General features: G+C 40.7%; 1 protein-coding gene across 2 annotated transcripts in view; it reads right to left on the bottom strand.

The window, feature by feature from the left end:
• Ercc5 (ERCC excision repair 5, endonuclease) overlaps nucleotides 1-13,053 on the bottom strand; it is a 24,312-nt gene extending 11,259 nt beyond the window's left edge. For both annotated transcript variants that reach the window (XM_076872006.2, XM_076872007.2), the window contains exons 1-8: nucleotides 12,534-13,053; nucleotides 7,919-8,094; nucleotides 6,573-6,688; nucleotides 6,011-6,097; nucleotides 4,852-4,912; nucleotides 3,570-3,713; nucleotides 1,496-1,703; nucleotides 139-1,224 (exon numbers count right to left, since the gene is read on the bottom strand). In XM_076872006.2, the coding sequence (XP_076728121.2) occupies nucleotides 139-1,224; nucleotides 1,496-1,703; nucleotides 3,570-3,713; nucleotides 4,852-4,912; nucleotides 6,011-6,097; nucleotides 6,573-6,688; nucleotides 7,919-8,094; nucleotides 12,534-12,621 (1,966 nt within the window). In that variant the 5' untranslated portion in view covers nucleotides 12,622-13,053. The remainder of the gene's footprint in view (nucleotides 1-138; nucleotides 1,225-1,495; nucleotides 1,704-3,569; nucleotides 3,714-4,851; nucleotides 4,913-6,010; nucleotides 6,098-6,572; nucleotides 6,689-7,918; nucleotides 8,095-12,533) is intronic.

Here is a 13,053-nt window from a genome sequence, read left to right as displayed (position 1 = left end):
AGTCCCAGCTGTGAGTCCCTGCAAAGTCATTTCACCTCTTTCTGGTTTCTCATCTGTAAAAAGTGGGAATGGGGCTACGCTAAGGGACCTCTCAGCTCCCACCCCACCTCTGCCGCTCGGAAATAGCACAGCACTTACCATCAGATTCACTTTCTTCAGACTCCATCTCCACTGGTTCCAAGGAATTCAGGACTGACACTAGCTCCTGGCCCGCCGGTGTAGTTATTTCGCATTTCTGGATGGTTTGGGGGAAATCCTCGTGCTCTGCAGCATTTAAGGGCATGGCATTTTCTAGGTTACCTACTGCCTCTGAAGGGACACTTACTATGTCCCTCCTTTCTTGTAAAGTGCTGATGCCAGTGACCTCAGCGGGCTTTGCTCTAGCTTCTCTTTCATCATCGCTTGACAAAGCAGAATCATATCCACTCTGGGAAGGGCCAGGACCTGCCCACAGCTTGAGTTCCTCAGCATGTGCTTCGCTCCTGGGTTCAGAAGCTGTGCTTGTGGGAGGTGTCTGTGTCTGTTCCTGTCCCAGGGGGAGCCCGGGCCTGTCACTGTGAGGAAGAGGACCCTTCCTAGCCTTATCTGTGGACTCACTGTTCATCTGAGAGACTCCCTTCTCCGTGTGAGTGAGTGGCATGTGTTCTTCTGGAACGTCAGACTTACTGCCTTGACTAACTACAGTGCTCAACAAATGAGCCGAGTCTATCAGCTCCTCTCCACTGCCAGGGCTGGCCCCGGGCTCCTCCAGGAAGTGCACGTTGGCTGGAGGGGGGCCCATGGTGAGCAGCCCTGCTCCCCCTTCTCTCACTTTAGGCCCTTCAGCATGCTCTTTGCCGGGGCTGTCTCTAAGCAGCGTCCTCACTCCTGGCCCTCCTGCCTGCATGCTGTCCCCGGCACTCACTCCCACATTTTCGTCATCATCAAGAGCTCTCTGAATGGCCAAGAGGGTCCGTGGTGATACAGAGCCTTGGTCTGGTGCAGCACCCCTCTTGCTGTGCTGCTTTGGGGCTCCACTCTCAGGCTCCTCTTCAGAGCTACTGCCCAGCATGGCGGCCTGCAGAGCTAGCAGCGTTCTTGGAGAAGGAGGGGCAGCATCAGGTTCTTTCTCTGGCTTTGGGTTTTCACAGGGAGATGACTTCATGTCAAAAGAAATGTTATGCATTTTGCTGGAAGAAGGAAGAGACTCCAAACCCACTTCTTCCACTTTCTTAGCTTGAAAACCTTAAGAAAAAGTAAAACACTTTTCACCACATAGTTCACAGTGTGACCATATACGTCTAGTAAGATGAACGAGATGTCATTGGTTCCCATAAATGGAGTTACAATTTTTGCTAAGCAGCAATTAATTTTTAGCTAATAGATTAGTTAATCAGCAAATTAGTTAATTTTAAACTGGGTTGGCGCTGGGCTCATCCATTTATAGCTGCATAAGCAGGACCTCACTATCATTATCCAGGACCGGTAGTTTACTGAACTCAGAACCACTACATACCTTTTATCAAGATGTAATGTGAAGTGTCCTCAGAGACCACTCTCCTCGATTCCACCTCCTTCAGAAAACCCCCTTCTTCTTCATACTGCCTCTGGATCTGTCCTGAGTGCTGTTGATTCATTTCTTTTTGGACATTTTCTATGTGCTGGTTTAGATAGTTTTTTTTAAGTAAGCCTTTGAGTTGGTACTGTGAAAAGTCATTGGACTCCTAGAGGCAAAATTAACAAATAAAATTACTGTTTTACATTTAATACAGACACTATTCCACCTTTTCCCCCAAAAGGGGACAAAGAATAATTGCCCGTTTTAATTAGTGGTAGTTTCATATTATACAAATACATTGGTTTATTTTACAATATTGTAACATAAAAATAAAAACTGAACACTAGGACAGACTATAACTGCCTTTAAAAAATAATCCTTAAAACAAAAGAATTAAGCAAAAAGTATAGAAATTATGGATACTGTCACAATTTAATCAAAAATATTTATTGAGTATACACAAAACAATCTTGGTCATGGCTTAACACATAATCTAGAATGCAAGTGCCCAACACTGTCCTTGGCCCATAGAAGACACACACCGTAAGTCACAGCAATCGCAGTTATTAAGAGTAATAGTAAAATTTACAAAGCTTTCCTGTAAAGGGCATTCTTCTATACACTTTGATATAAACCATCTCAACTTATTCTCACAACCACCCTGTGAGACATTATCTCCCTTCTGCAAATGAGGTTAAGTAACTTGCCCAGAGGCACATGGCTAACAAGTGGTAAATATGGGATCCAAAGCAGACATATTTACCAAAATTGAGCTACTACTATTACTATTAGTACTACTGCTCACCCTCACAACTAGCATCAACATCACCTTTACACAACATACAGATGATACAAAACCCGGAAGACTCAGAACAACTCTGTTCCATCAAAATGAGAGATGCAACAAGCTGCTACTCCACACCACCTTTCAGTACTGCACCTGAAATGCTGCCCTGAAGGAGGAGATGAGGAGCAGGTAAGGAAGAACTGCGTCCCATTTCCTCAAGTACTACGGAGATCCTGTGTGAAATAAAATGCCTGATACATGCAAGGGCCCAAATATTTTTCCCTGAAATAAAAATAAATTATCTTCTGTACACCCAAAGACCCAAGCATCTCATTTCTTTGCACCTCAGTACTTTCCCATCTTCACATCCCACATGGGAAAACAGAAGAAAGTGAAAGGAAAAGAAACATATCCTGCCCTTTTCCTACTTCTCATGTCAATTGAAGAAGTACTCAAAATCTTCAGAAAACTTTTTTTTAAAAAATTACTATGTCCCTCAGTAGGGATAATGTCACAAGATTTGCTTCTGTCCTGCAGTGGGCTAAAGAAGAACTATGGAATTGTAACTAATGCCCATTTCACCTCTGCATTGCTTCAAATAATGTTGTTCTTTGCTTGGCAAATTCATTTTTTTCCCTCAGGGATAATGTTTAATCTCACCAATTTTGCATTCTATGCCAGATAGATATTCAGGTTACATACTTAGACAATGAACTTCCCATTAAGAGTATAAAACAAGATTATTGGTTGCAATTTACAAAGAGAAGGTAACTTCGAGAATTTATTAATCTTTCCTTCATCATTAAATATACATGTTCTTAAACAATAAAAATACTTCTGTTTTATGCTAAAACTATGGATTGAGTCACAACTGTTCATACAGTTATAATGGATTGTAACATTTACTTTAAGATGGAAAATTTATAACACAGATGTTACTATCAGACTCCAAACCAGCATTAGAATGGACTTCTAAACTTAATGTAATTATTTCCCCTTAATATGTTCATTACAGAATATTTGAAGAAGCTCAAATGACAAAGGAAAAAAAAATTGTTCATTGCCCAGGGACAACGTCACGACAGCTTGTTGCATTTCCTTCCTGTCATTTTCAACTCTATTACCAGAAATTAACATATAATTTCAGTACTGCTTATCATATTTCTCTTCTTTCTAATAAGAAGTTCTGCTGATGTTTTTCATTCTAAGTATTAACATAATACTGTATACTAATGTCTCTGTCACCTCTGGCATTGCTTCAAACAATGTTCTTCTCCGCTTGGTAAATTCTTTCATATCTGTCAAGATTTCATGCTTTACTTCCGGGGGTAGGCTGGTGAAGTCCTCAGACTCAATATCTATTGAGTGAGGATTATGGAAGAACTCTTCCTGTAAAGAGTAAAATATAACACAATGAAATTTACATTTCATACACTTAGTTCAATTCACTATTATACTCAAATGAATTTGGTTATCAAAGAATGTTATCTGCTTTACTAGGAAACTTGAGAATATGTTCAATTTAAAAACTTTTATATACAGTATGACTTGAATTTATAAAAACATTATTCATTAAAATATGTGCAGTGAGAATGTTAAAACACATCCAGATTCATTGACATTCTTGTCTAATTCTGTTTTTAAATAGGCACTGGTCCTAGGAACTGACTTCTAACTAATAGAAAGTGGTAGAAAGATACTATATAACTTCCAAAGCTTGGTTAGAAAGACAGCAAAGTTTCTGCCTGGAACTTTTTTTGTTTGTTTGTTTGGAATGCTTGCCCTTGGAACACAGCTGCCATGCTGGGAAAAAGCCCAGGCCATGTGGAGGCCACACACAGGTATTCTGGTGGCCAGCCTCAGTGAGGTCTATCTGACAGCCAGCGTCAACAACTGGACATACAAGTTCAGCCCTGGCTGTAGATTGACCTTTACCTACATGGTGGGCTCCAAGAGAGCAGTACCTAAATGAGCAGATCAACACCCAGACCAAGACAGAAGGTGAAAATGCTCACTTCTATACCAAATTACATGATAACAGATAACTAGAAAGTAGGCAGACATGCACACAAACAAGTGCATATACACACGTACATTTGGTGTATACTCGCACACCCAAATACAAACACAGGTATTCAACCAGATGGGGTGGGGAACGCGATCTACAATATACCAAAATGTTACTCCAAGTTAGTCCAGATGGTATGCTTTCTATATTCTACACAGGCACGTATTACTATTTATTGATTGGTCATTTGATTGGCTATAAAAAAAATGACTATTTTGGACAAACATATATAATGGTAATTTCATACATGTGTATATGGGTGAGTTTTTATTTATACACACACATAAATGCACAGATATGTACATTATGCATATAAATACACACAATAAAAAGGGAATCTGTATTTACTTACTTTTTATCAGGGACTTTGATTAATATACAATAACTAATCAATAGTATTTTCACGTTAATCATTTCAAATAACAAAACACATTCTGAATTTCAGAATTATTTAAATACCTGTAATGCTTGTTTCTGATCCATTCTTTCTTGCCACTCTTTTTCATCTTCTTCTTCTGAACTGAAAGTCAAACACATATTTACAAAACCTAAGATCATTTTGAAGCCTAAAGATTTACTGAGTGCAAGATGCTGCTAGTGTTGGGGTAACAACAGCAAATAAGCCAGAAAGACCTGGGCGCCAGGGGCCGCACTGTCTGGTGGGGAGCACAGGTAAGTTGGCAACCACAACATGACCTCAAAGCCTGCACCGTGAGGGAAGGGCAGGCTGCTGAAGGTGCATCCAGGAGAGTCATCTTAGTCCCATTTGGAGAGCCAAGAAAACTGTCCACGTCTCCTAAATTACACTGGCTGGATTCAGCCACTAGTAAATGTGGTGTCCAGTTGTGGGGTACAGAGAGATTCATGGAGGGAAGTTTTCCAGACGGAAGAACTAAGTTTTAGAACTATCTAAAAACAAGGGAAAGAAAGCCTGCCTGTGGCCAGTGTGGCAACCAGAAGATGAAGCTGGAGCAGTGTGATTAAGGGTTGACATTTATCCTCAAGAAATAGACAGAAGTGCTTTAAATAAGGAAATGACCTGGGCTCAGCCCCTGCTGCCTTGTCTCTTGGGAATGGGGGCTAAGGACGAAAATAAGCCACAAGACCACTAGTCCTCCATCTACACACCAAACACAGAAGCTGCAGGCTACCAGAAGAAGAGGGGCTCACGGAGAGTACTGAAAGGCACAGTCCCAGAACACAGGCCAGCAGGACAAGTGATCTGACCTCATGGCTGAGAAGCAAGCACACCAAAGTGCACGGTGCCCCCTGGACTGAGCAGCAAGGGTGTGACATGTGGTGTCTCAGCACATGGTGAGAGACGAAGCAGGTGGCGAGAGCGCGTCAAGCAAAATGTAAGACAACCAAAATGCTTGTCTTCCAACTTATAAATCCAGTGCTAGCAAAGGCTCTTCAGTATGCAAAAGAGCAACAGATCTCCAAAGCACAAAGACAAGTCAGAAAATGACAAACCTGGATTTTGGAACACATTCTGAAGGGTATAGAGAAGGTTCACTAATAAATCCCCACATGCCTTATCACGTAGGTAAAACATAAAGTTTAACTATCTCAATACCATAATGACTAAAGTAATATTCTTAAATAATTAAATACTTACCTATGTTTTTCTTCCTCTTGCAAAGGTGGCAAAACATAGATGTCATCCTCTCTTCGAACTTGTGTAAGACTGGGTAGTGCTTCATTTCTGAAAAGCAAACAAAACTCTGTAAACAGAGAACATATAAAAACGTATTTTGAGTTGGTCATCTTCCCACACTGCCTACCAAGCCTGCTCAAAGGCAGTGGCTCTCCCTCTCCTGGCGGGCTCTCCAGCACGGTGGGAGCTAAAAACAGCCCAGAGGAAAGAAGGAGACTCACAGGGGCTCCTGGCCTTGGCCACAGCCCACCCACAGTAAGAAGATGGAGCTTTATAAAGAACCAAGTCTAAATGTAAGCACTGCGGCCCTCCCAGCCTTTTCTCATTAGCAATGCTGATTCTCCTGGAAGGGGAAGGTTCACCAATTCAAACTACCAGAACCAAGGACATTCTACTTATCCCTCTCATTTCACTCTCTATTTTCTGTTGAGAATTAAAGTTAGAGAATGAGAACCCTAGAAATGCAATACAAAAGTGAAACATTTTTAATTAATCTCCCAAGTCACTGTAATTCCCCTCTTGCCTTTTGCTGCTGAAGGCGGTTTTGATAGCCTGTCTTTTCAAAAATGTTTTCAGAAGCTTCTCTGTGGTTTTTCTGGAGTCACTGGAGGCCAAATCCTTCCTCTGCCTTCTTTTTGCCTATGAAAAGCAAGGACATAAGATGTGACACAGAGTTATCAGTCTATTAAGAACGTTTCTGTGATTTTTTTTTTCCCATAAAATTTGGCTTGTCTGAGTGTTGAGCTGACAGCTGTTCCAGTGTCTCCCCAGTGAGCACCCTCAGGTTTCCGCTACGTGAAGGGCACCCAGAGCTTCCACCTATTACTTATATAGTATATTGGGGGAATCATTTGTTACTTTCAGGCTCTTTTAAATGTCTTTTAATATGGTTTTCATATGGCCCAAGAAGCCTAAAACTTGATATGTAATCAAATAAATGTTTCCCAAAATGAATGACAACATTAATTCTTTAAAATGCTGTTATGCCAGAAACAATTTTCAATATTACTTTTTTTATAAAAATGCATTACTTGTATGTAACTCTGCCCCTCAACATCCAAGATTCTGTCAGATGAAATCCTAAAATGTACAGAAACATCTTAAAAGGAAAATCTAACTAGGGATAAATGAAACAATCTCTGTGCTTATGGTTGAGATAGGCAGGAAGAACAAAGATATCCTGTTTTCCTTTCTAATCTTTACAAAAAAGGACTTGACACAGAGTCTGGCAAACTAAAACATTCAGGTCTAGACATGTATACAGAGTTAACAAATGTGCTCAAGCATTATGAATTTATGAATCCTCACTTCTACCCTATATCCTCACTTGGATAATAATTTGACATGATTATAAACTGATGAACTGGTGAGCTGGCATTTTCTACATATAAAAGTCATATAAATTATTATTATTATTTGGATTGCTTGAAATTTTTAAAAACTACTTTCAGAATAAGAAAAATCATCATCAATTTTTTATATCAGGCCCAAATTCCTCCCTGGATAATCCACTTCATCACCACCTTCAACCACACCACAAGAAGGCGTGGTACCAATCTCACTTTCAAAGAAATCTTAAATAGGTTTTCCTTAAGGTTCTGAGCAATGGTAGCACAGTGGGAATAAATGTGGAATACCTAAACAGATACTCTAAAGTGAAAACTCTCAAGTTCAAGAATTCTAGTAGTTCTAATTAAATTTTTATCATCCTAACATGATGTACTATAATAAACCTTCTTTTAAAAAGAAAAACTTGCTTGTTTGTTAAAGATGAATTTTAAAATGTAGTTGAAATTAAATTGGTTATATGTCAAAATAAGTCTTGGTATCTAAAATTCTAAAAAGAAAATAAAATTAGAAGATACTTACCAAAGTCTGCTTCTTCAACAATGGAGCATCCCCATCGAACACAAAAATAGGGCGAATTCGAAAAAATAAGAGTTTGCAGAGCCGATGAAACAAAGTGAGAAGATGGGCATTCTCTATGGCGTTCCCATGGCGATCCCGGGCTCCTTTAAGTGCCTGGTTGAGCCAAATGCTGATATCTGAGAGGACTGTTAAAGGAAAGCGTTCTGGAATGTCCTCCTCATCCTCACAAATTCAGCCTCCTATACCTGGTAATACCAAGCACTGAACACAGAGATCACCACTCATCTGAGATTTTAAAACGTCTGGCCCTGATGGGATCTCACAAGAACACTTAACTTTTACTTCGACCTGTTACTACTATTCACATACTTAATTTTTATACCATACAAAGACAGACATGTCCTTAAAAAAGAGAAATTGTATCCTATCTGATTCAATTGTATATGTCAAGATCATTGTACTATTATGTGTAACTAAGTAAAACAAATTAAAAAAAAAAAAAAAGAATTCCATTTCCAGGCACTCATCCTCAAGAAGCATCATGGCTTAACAAGATTCATTTACAAGAATGCTTGCATATAGCAAGGAAAATGCGAAGAGCAATTCAAAAGCTTTCCTATAGTTTTTTTAAAAAAGAGTTCTTTTTAAAATCGTGACATATGGATCTGCTAAAATACCAAGGAGCTCTTAAAAATGGAAACTGAAGAAGCATGTTTAGTGACAAGGAAGACAGTCACAAATACTACTACAGGAAATGTACAGGTAACAAAAATATATGCACTACGATTCCATTCACAATACCTATAATGTTAAACGTAAAAATCTAGAAAGTCATTCACCAAAATATTAAATAGCAGCTATTGTGGCTAAAACCAAAGGTAATTTATGTTTTCTTCTTGGAGATTTCATTTAAATTTTCCAACAAATGTGTCTTTTAAAAAAAATTTTTTTTTAAGTTGTAGATGGACACAATACTTTATTTTATTTATTTATATGTGATGCTAAGGATCAAACCCAGGGCTTCACACATGTTAGGCGAGCACTCTACCACTGAGCCACAACCCCAGCCCTAACAAATGCACCTTTGAAAATGCACTTCGTACTTGTCCATAGAAAGGCCCAGCACCCTGCTGCACTTCCTCCTCTCATTCTCTTCGCCAGCTCGTCCACCTCACCATGGAGGAGCTTTCTTTGACCTTTCCTAGGCCTTCTTCCCTCTTGTCTGCACCACTCCACGGGCCACCTCGGCCCCACATCACACCCTACCCACGTGCATCTGGCTTTCCTAACCACACACCAGACACCTAGTTGGCACCCCTACCTGATGCCCTCACAGACATTTCAAGCTGAATTCCATGTGTCCACCAGGCCACTGAGGCTCCTACCTTGGTGACTGCCACTCCTATTCACCAGAGAGAACTCCAGGTGTCCTCCCACGTACTCCTCTCCTCCAACCATTGACAGATTCTAACAATTCCACCTTCTAGTGCACCTTCAAAGTGCATTTGGATCTCAGCAACAACAATTAAAGCCCCCTGAGGCTCCCCATTGCCTTTAGGATCCAAAGTTCTCCCCATGACCTACAAAAGGCCTGAATCTGGCCTCTGCTCATTTCTCCCATCACATTTTAAGCCACTAAGCTCCTTCCTACCTCAAGGGCCTTCTCACATACTCTTTCCTCTTCCTCTGAGTTTCCCCCTCTCTGTTTTGTTACCATCTACTGAGGTCTCAGTCTATGAGTTCCCTCCCCAGCCTAGATTAAGACCTCTTGTTACACATCTCTATTTAAAAATGCATTATTATGTGGCAGAAATTCTTCTATGCAGCACTGGACAGTTTCTGCTCTTTTGAAGTTCACAATGTAGTGGAGGAAAGCAGAGCCTATGAGCGCCACACTCATCTAAAGCACACTTCTGTGCACTATTCTCCCTTCCACACAGCCTATCAGAGTGCAAATAAGTATCTACTATTAAATGAGCTGAGCAGTTTAGTATTTAAGTGAATGTACAGGGCCTAACTTTTACAATCATTAAAAAAAAAAAAAACAACAACTTAGGCTCATCAACAATTACCTAACTAAATGCTATGCAACAAAACAGCTAGTGCCCAGCACACCATGGTTTTATTTATTCCTGTAACATCAGTGCTGCCATGGGCTGGGCATACACAAGGCTCTAGGGAGATGCATCAAGTGACACAGTTGTGAAGAAAAAAGATGTGGTCCCTATCTCTGAGAAACTTAAATCCAAACAAGGGACACAGACAAATAAATAAATAATGGACATATAACAATTTGGGTTGTTGGTGAGCACCAAGGAAGAAACAGAGAACAACAAATGGACACAAGTGACCAGGGCTGAGGGTTAGGATTAGAGAGGGCTTCTGAAGAAGACACAGAGACCTGAATGGAGGAGAGAACAGGCCAAACACAATGCCCTAGGACCAAAGCCACTTAAATACTCAAGGCCCACACGGCAGAAGGGATGGTGGGACTGATGTGCAAGCATCACAAACAGGCACTGGATGAATTTCAGAACCCCGAGGATCTCGCTGGGGAACATGAGAAGAATGAACTACACGGAAACCAGTTAAATTAGCTCTAACAGCTCACCTGGACAGCAGGCAGCTGTGGCAGAGACCATGGGAAGTGGTCAGGCCTAGACCCATCTTGGAGGCAGGACTCAGTGATGTCTTAGAGCCACACTGTACTGAATAACTATGTCTGCTTGCTACACTGTTGTTCGGAATTACCTGTCTGCATAGTAAGTTTATTCTCAACTTTATGATCAGACAAAATCTAATTTCAGATTATTAACTCTCATTCATGCTCTTAAAACTGGACATGAAGCTTTTGAAATATAGACTACTAAACTCCATATGCCTAAAATACTGAATCATAGAGACTAGATGGGTTTTTTTTCATACTTTTAAATTTATCAAGGATAGTGTCAATCCTCAGCTAGTGTTAAGAGCTTCAGCTGGAAATTCTTAGAGAAGAAATACGTAGAATCAGACAAGCTGAAAATATTTGCATAACTTGACTTGTCTAATTTCAGAATGCTATGTCAAGCAAAATTAAACTTCTCCAAGGGGTAGAAAAGTTAAAATTTATAGCAAATCTAAAAATCATTTCATGTTAAAAACCCAAAGAACCAATAACATTTAAAAAGAACAAAAATTTTAAAAATGTCCTTAGTTATAGAGTTAGGTGAGTTACTTTTGAAGTAATCCCTGTATGTATAGCATAGAGTGTAGTAACTTCACAATACACTTACATGCACTTTACAAATGTTAAGGTCCATAATAAAAAAATAATTAATAAACTGCTGATTGTATATTACTTAACAGCCATTTAAATCACATAAATAAACCAGACATTCAACTATTCAGATGGTTCAAAACCACTTTATTTAGAGACCCAAGAACAAACTATGAACCTGGTTCATATGAATAAGTTCTTTATTAACAAAAATTAAATAAAATATATACTTCAGATGTCTGAATTATTCTGAAGATAAAGAAAAATTAATTATACAAGCTATCAAGTACTGTATATGAGGTTATCATTGTAACTAGGCTGACCTCCTCTTTAGCTAAATGCTTTATTCTTCAAAAGACCCTAAAATAAAAATGACTTCATATTCCAAATGGGCCTCTTTGAGCCATCTGCAAACATATAATCTAAATTACATGGTTCACCTTTCCTTCCTTTGACGTCCTACAAAATTAGAAATGTGACCTTGGTGTTTCATATCAGTAGTTCTAGAAAATCTTAATCTTTTAAAAGGATTTAAACCATAAAATGACCTAAATCTTTGCTGACGTTTTAAGGGTTCCTGACAGTGAAAACCACCTTTTCATCCACTGATAGGCCATCTTCAGGATGCAATTATACCGAGAAACCACTGGGGGGCAACAGAGCGCGGGTGCTTTAAAACAAAAAACAAAAAAACTTCCTTTTCCCCAACTCAAGGTACCCTGAACAAAAGTTTTTAAGCTGAGCATTCAATGCGGATGTATTTGAATATTATCCACTAGGAATAACGTGGTAATTATCTCATTATGTTCTTAAAATCATCAGTGTTCCTCTTCATACAATGGCTTCTCCCGGTCCTCCATGAGGACACTGGTGTGAGGTCTCCGCGGCTTCGGGGAGGGGACAGGTACCGGATCAAGGCAACACTACTTAGCGAATACAAGGGTCCAAATCTTAAAACCAGCATCACGTTTTCATAATGAAAAAAAAATCAAAAATTCCAAAGACACGAAATCAGCCAAATGTGCACAGAAGCCACTATCCTCAACAAGTCAGTCACAGGGAGTGGGAGGAAAAGTTTTCACTGCGTACTTTCGGAAACTTTCCCAATGTTGTAACAGGAATTCCTGCTTCCAAAAACCATGACTTAAGGAGTTGCCGATTCAAAAGAAAAGGGTCAGACAACCTGGTCGCACAAGCCTCCTCCTTAAGCAACACTAACGGAACTAGACTCAGAAGAGAAGACACGAAGGGGTGGGATGCATGCCGACCTCCCACCCACGACACCACTTTAGATCTGCGGAAACTTCGCCAAGTTCACCTGCACTTGGCAGAAGAGCCACCGAGAGCGAAGGATACCCACAGCGAGGACCTTCCCCTCCAGGGCCTCGGGGCTGACCTGCCGCCCCGAGCACTCCAGCAGCTTCCAGAGCCCCTGGACTCCCATGGGGCAGGCGCGTCCGGCGTCGGCCTTTTACTCCAGCTCTTCTACAAAGTCAGGTGACGCCACCTCCCGGAACCCAGGGAGCCAGCTGCCACTCAGGAGCGGAAAACAATACGAAAGACCACGTTTCCCGGGGAACTGGCCTGAGAGCGCACCAGGAAAGGGAACCCACGCCAGAACACTTCCCGGCGGCTGACACCTCCTCCCGGAAGAGAGCGGACGGGGAGCGGCTCGGTTGGCGTAGAGCAGGGCCTCGACTTCTCAGGGCTTTATCCCAAATGTTTGCATTCCGATGGAAGACCGGGGTAGGCGATGAGAGAGGACGTGACAAACGACAGAAGGCATAACTCGGATTCTGCCAGTTTTCCTTGGGTGGGTCTGTAATTTCACAAGAAATGGTGCCTTCTCAGCTTCCTTCTCACAGAATGCGTGGGG

The sequence above is a fragment of the Callospermophilus lateralis genome, chromosome 12 (assembly GCF_048772815.1).
Source record: "Callospermophilus lateralis isolate mCalLat2 chromosome 12, mCalLat2.hap1, whole genome shotgun sequence".
NCBI lineage: Eukaryota > Metazoa > Chordata > Mammalia > Rodentia > Sciuridae > Callospermophilus > Callospermophilus lateralis.
This window is presented reverse-complemented; position numbering and strand designations above follow the sequence as displayed.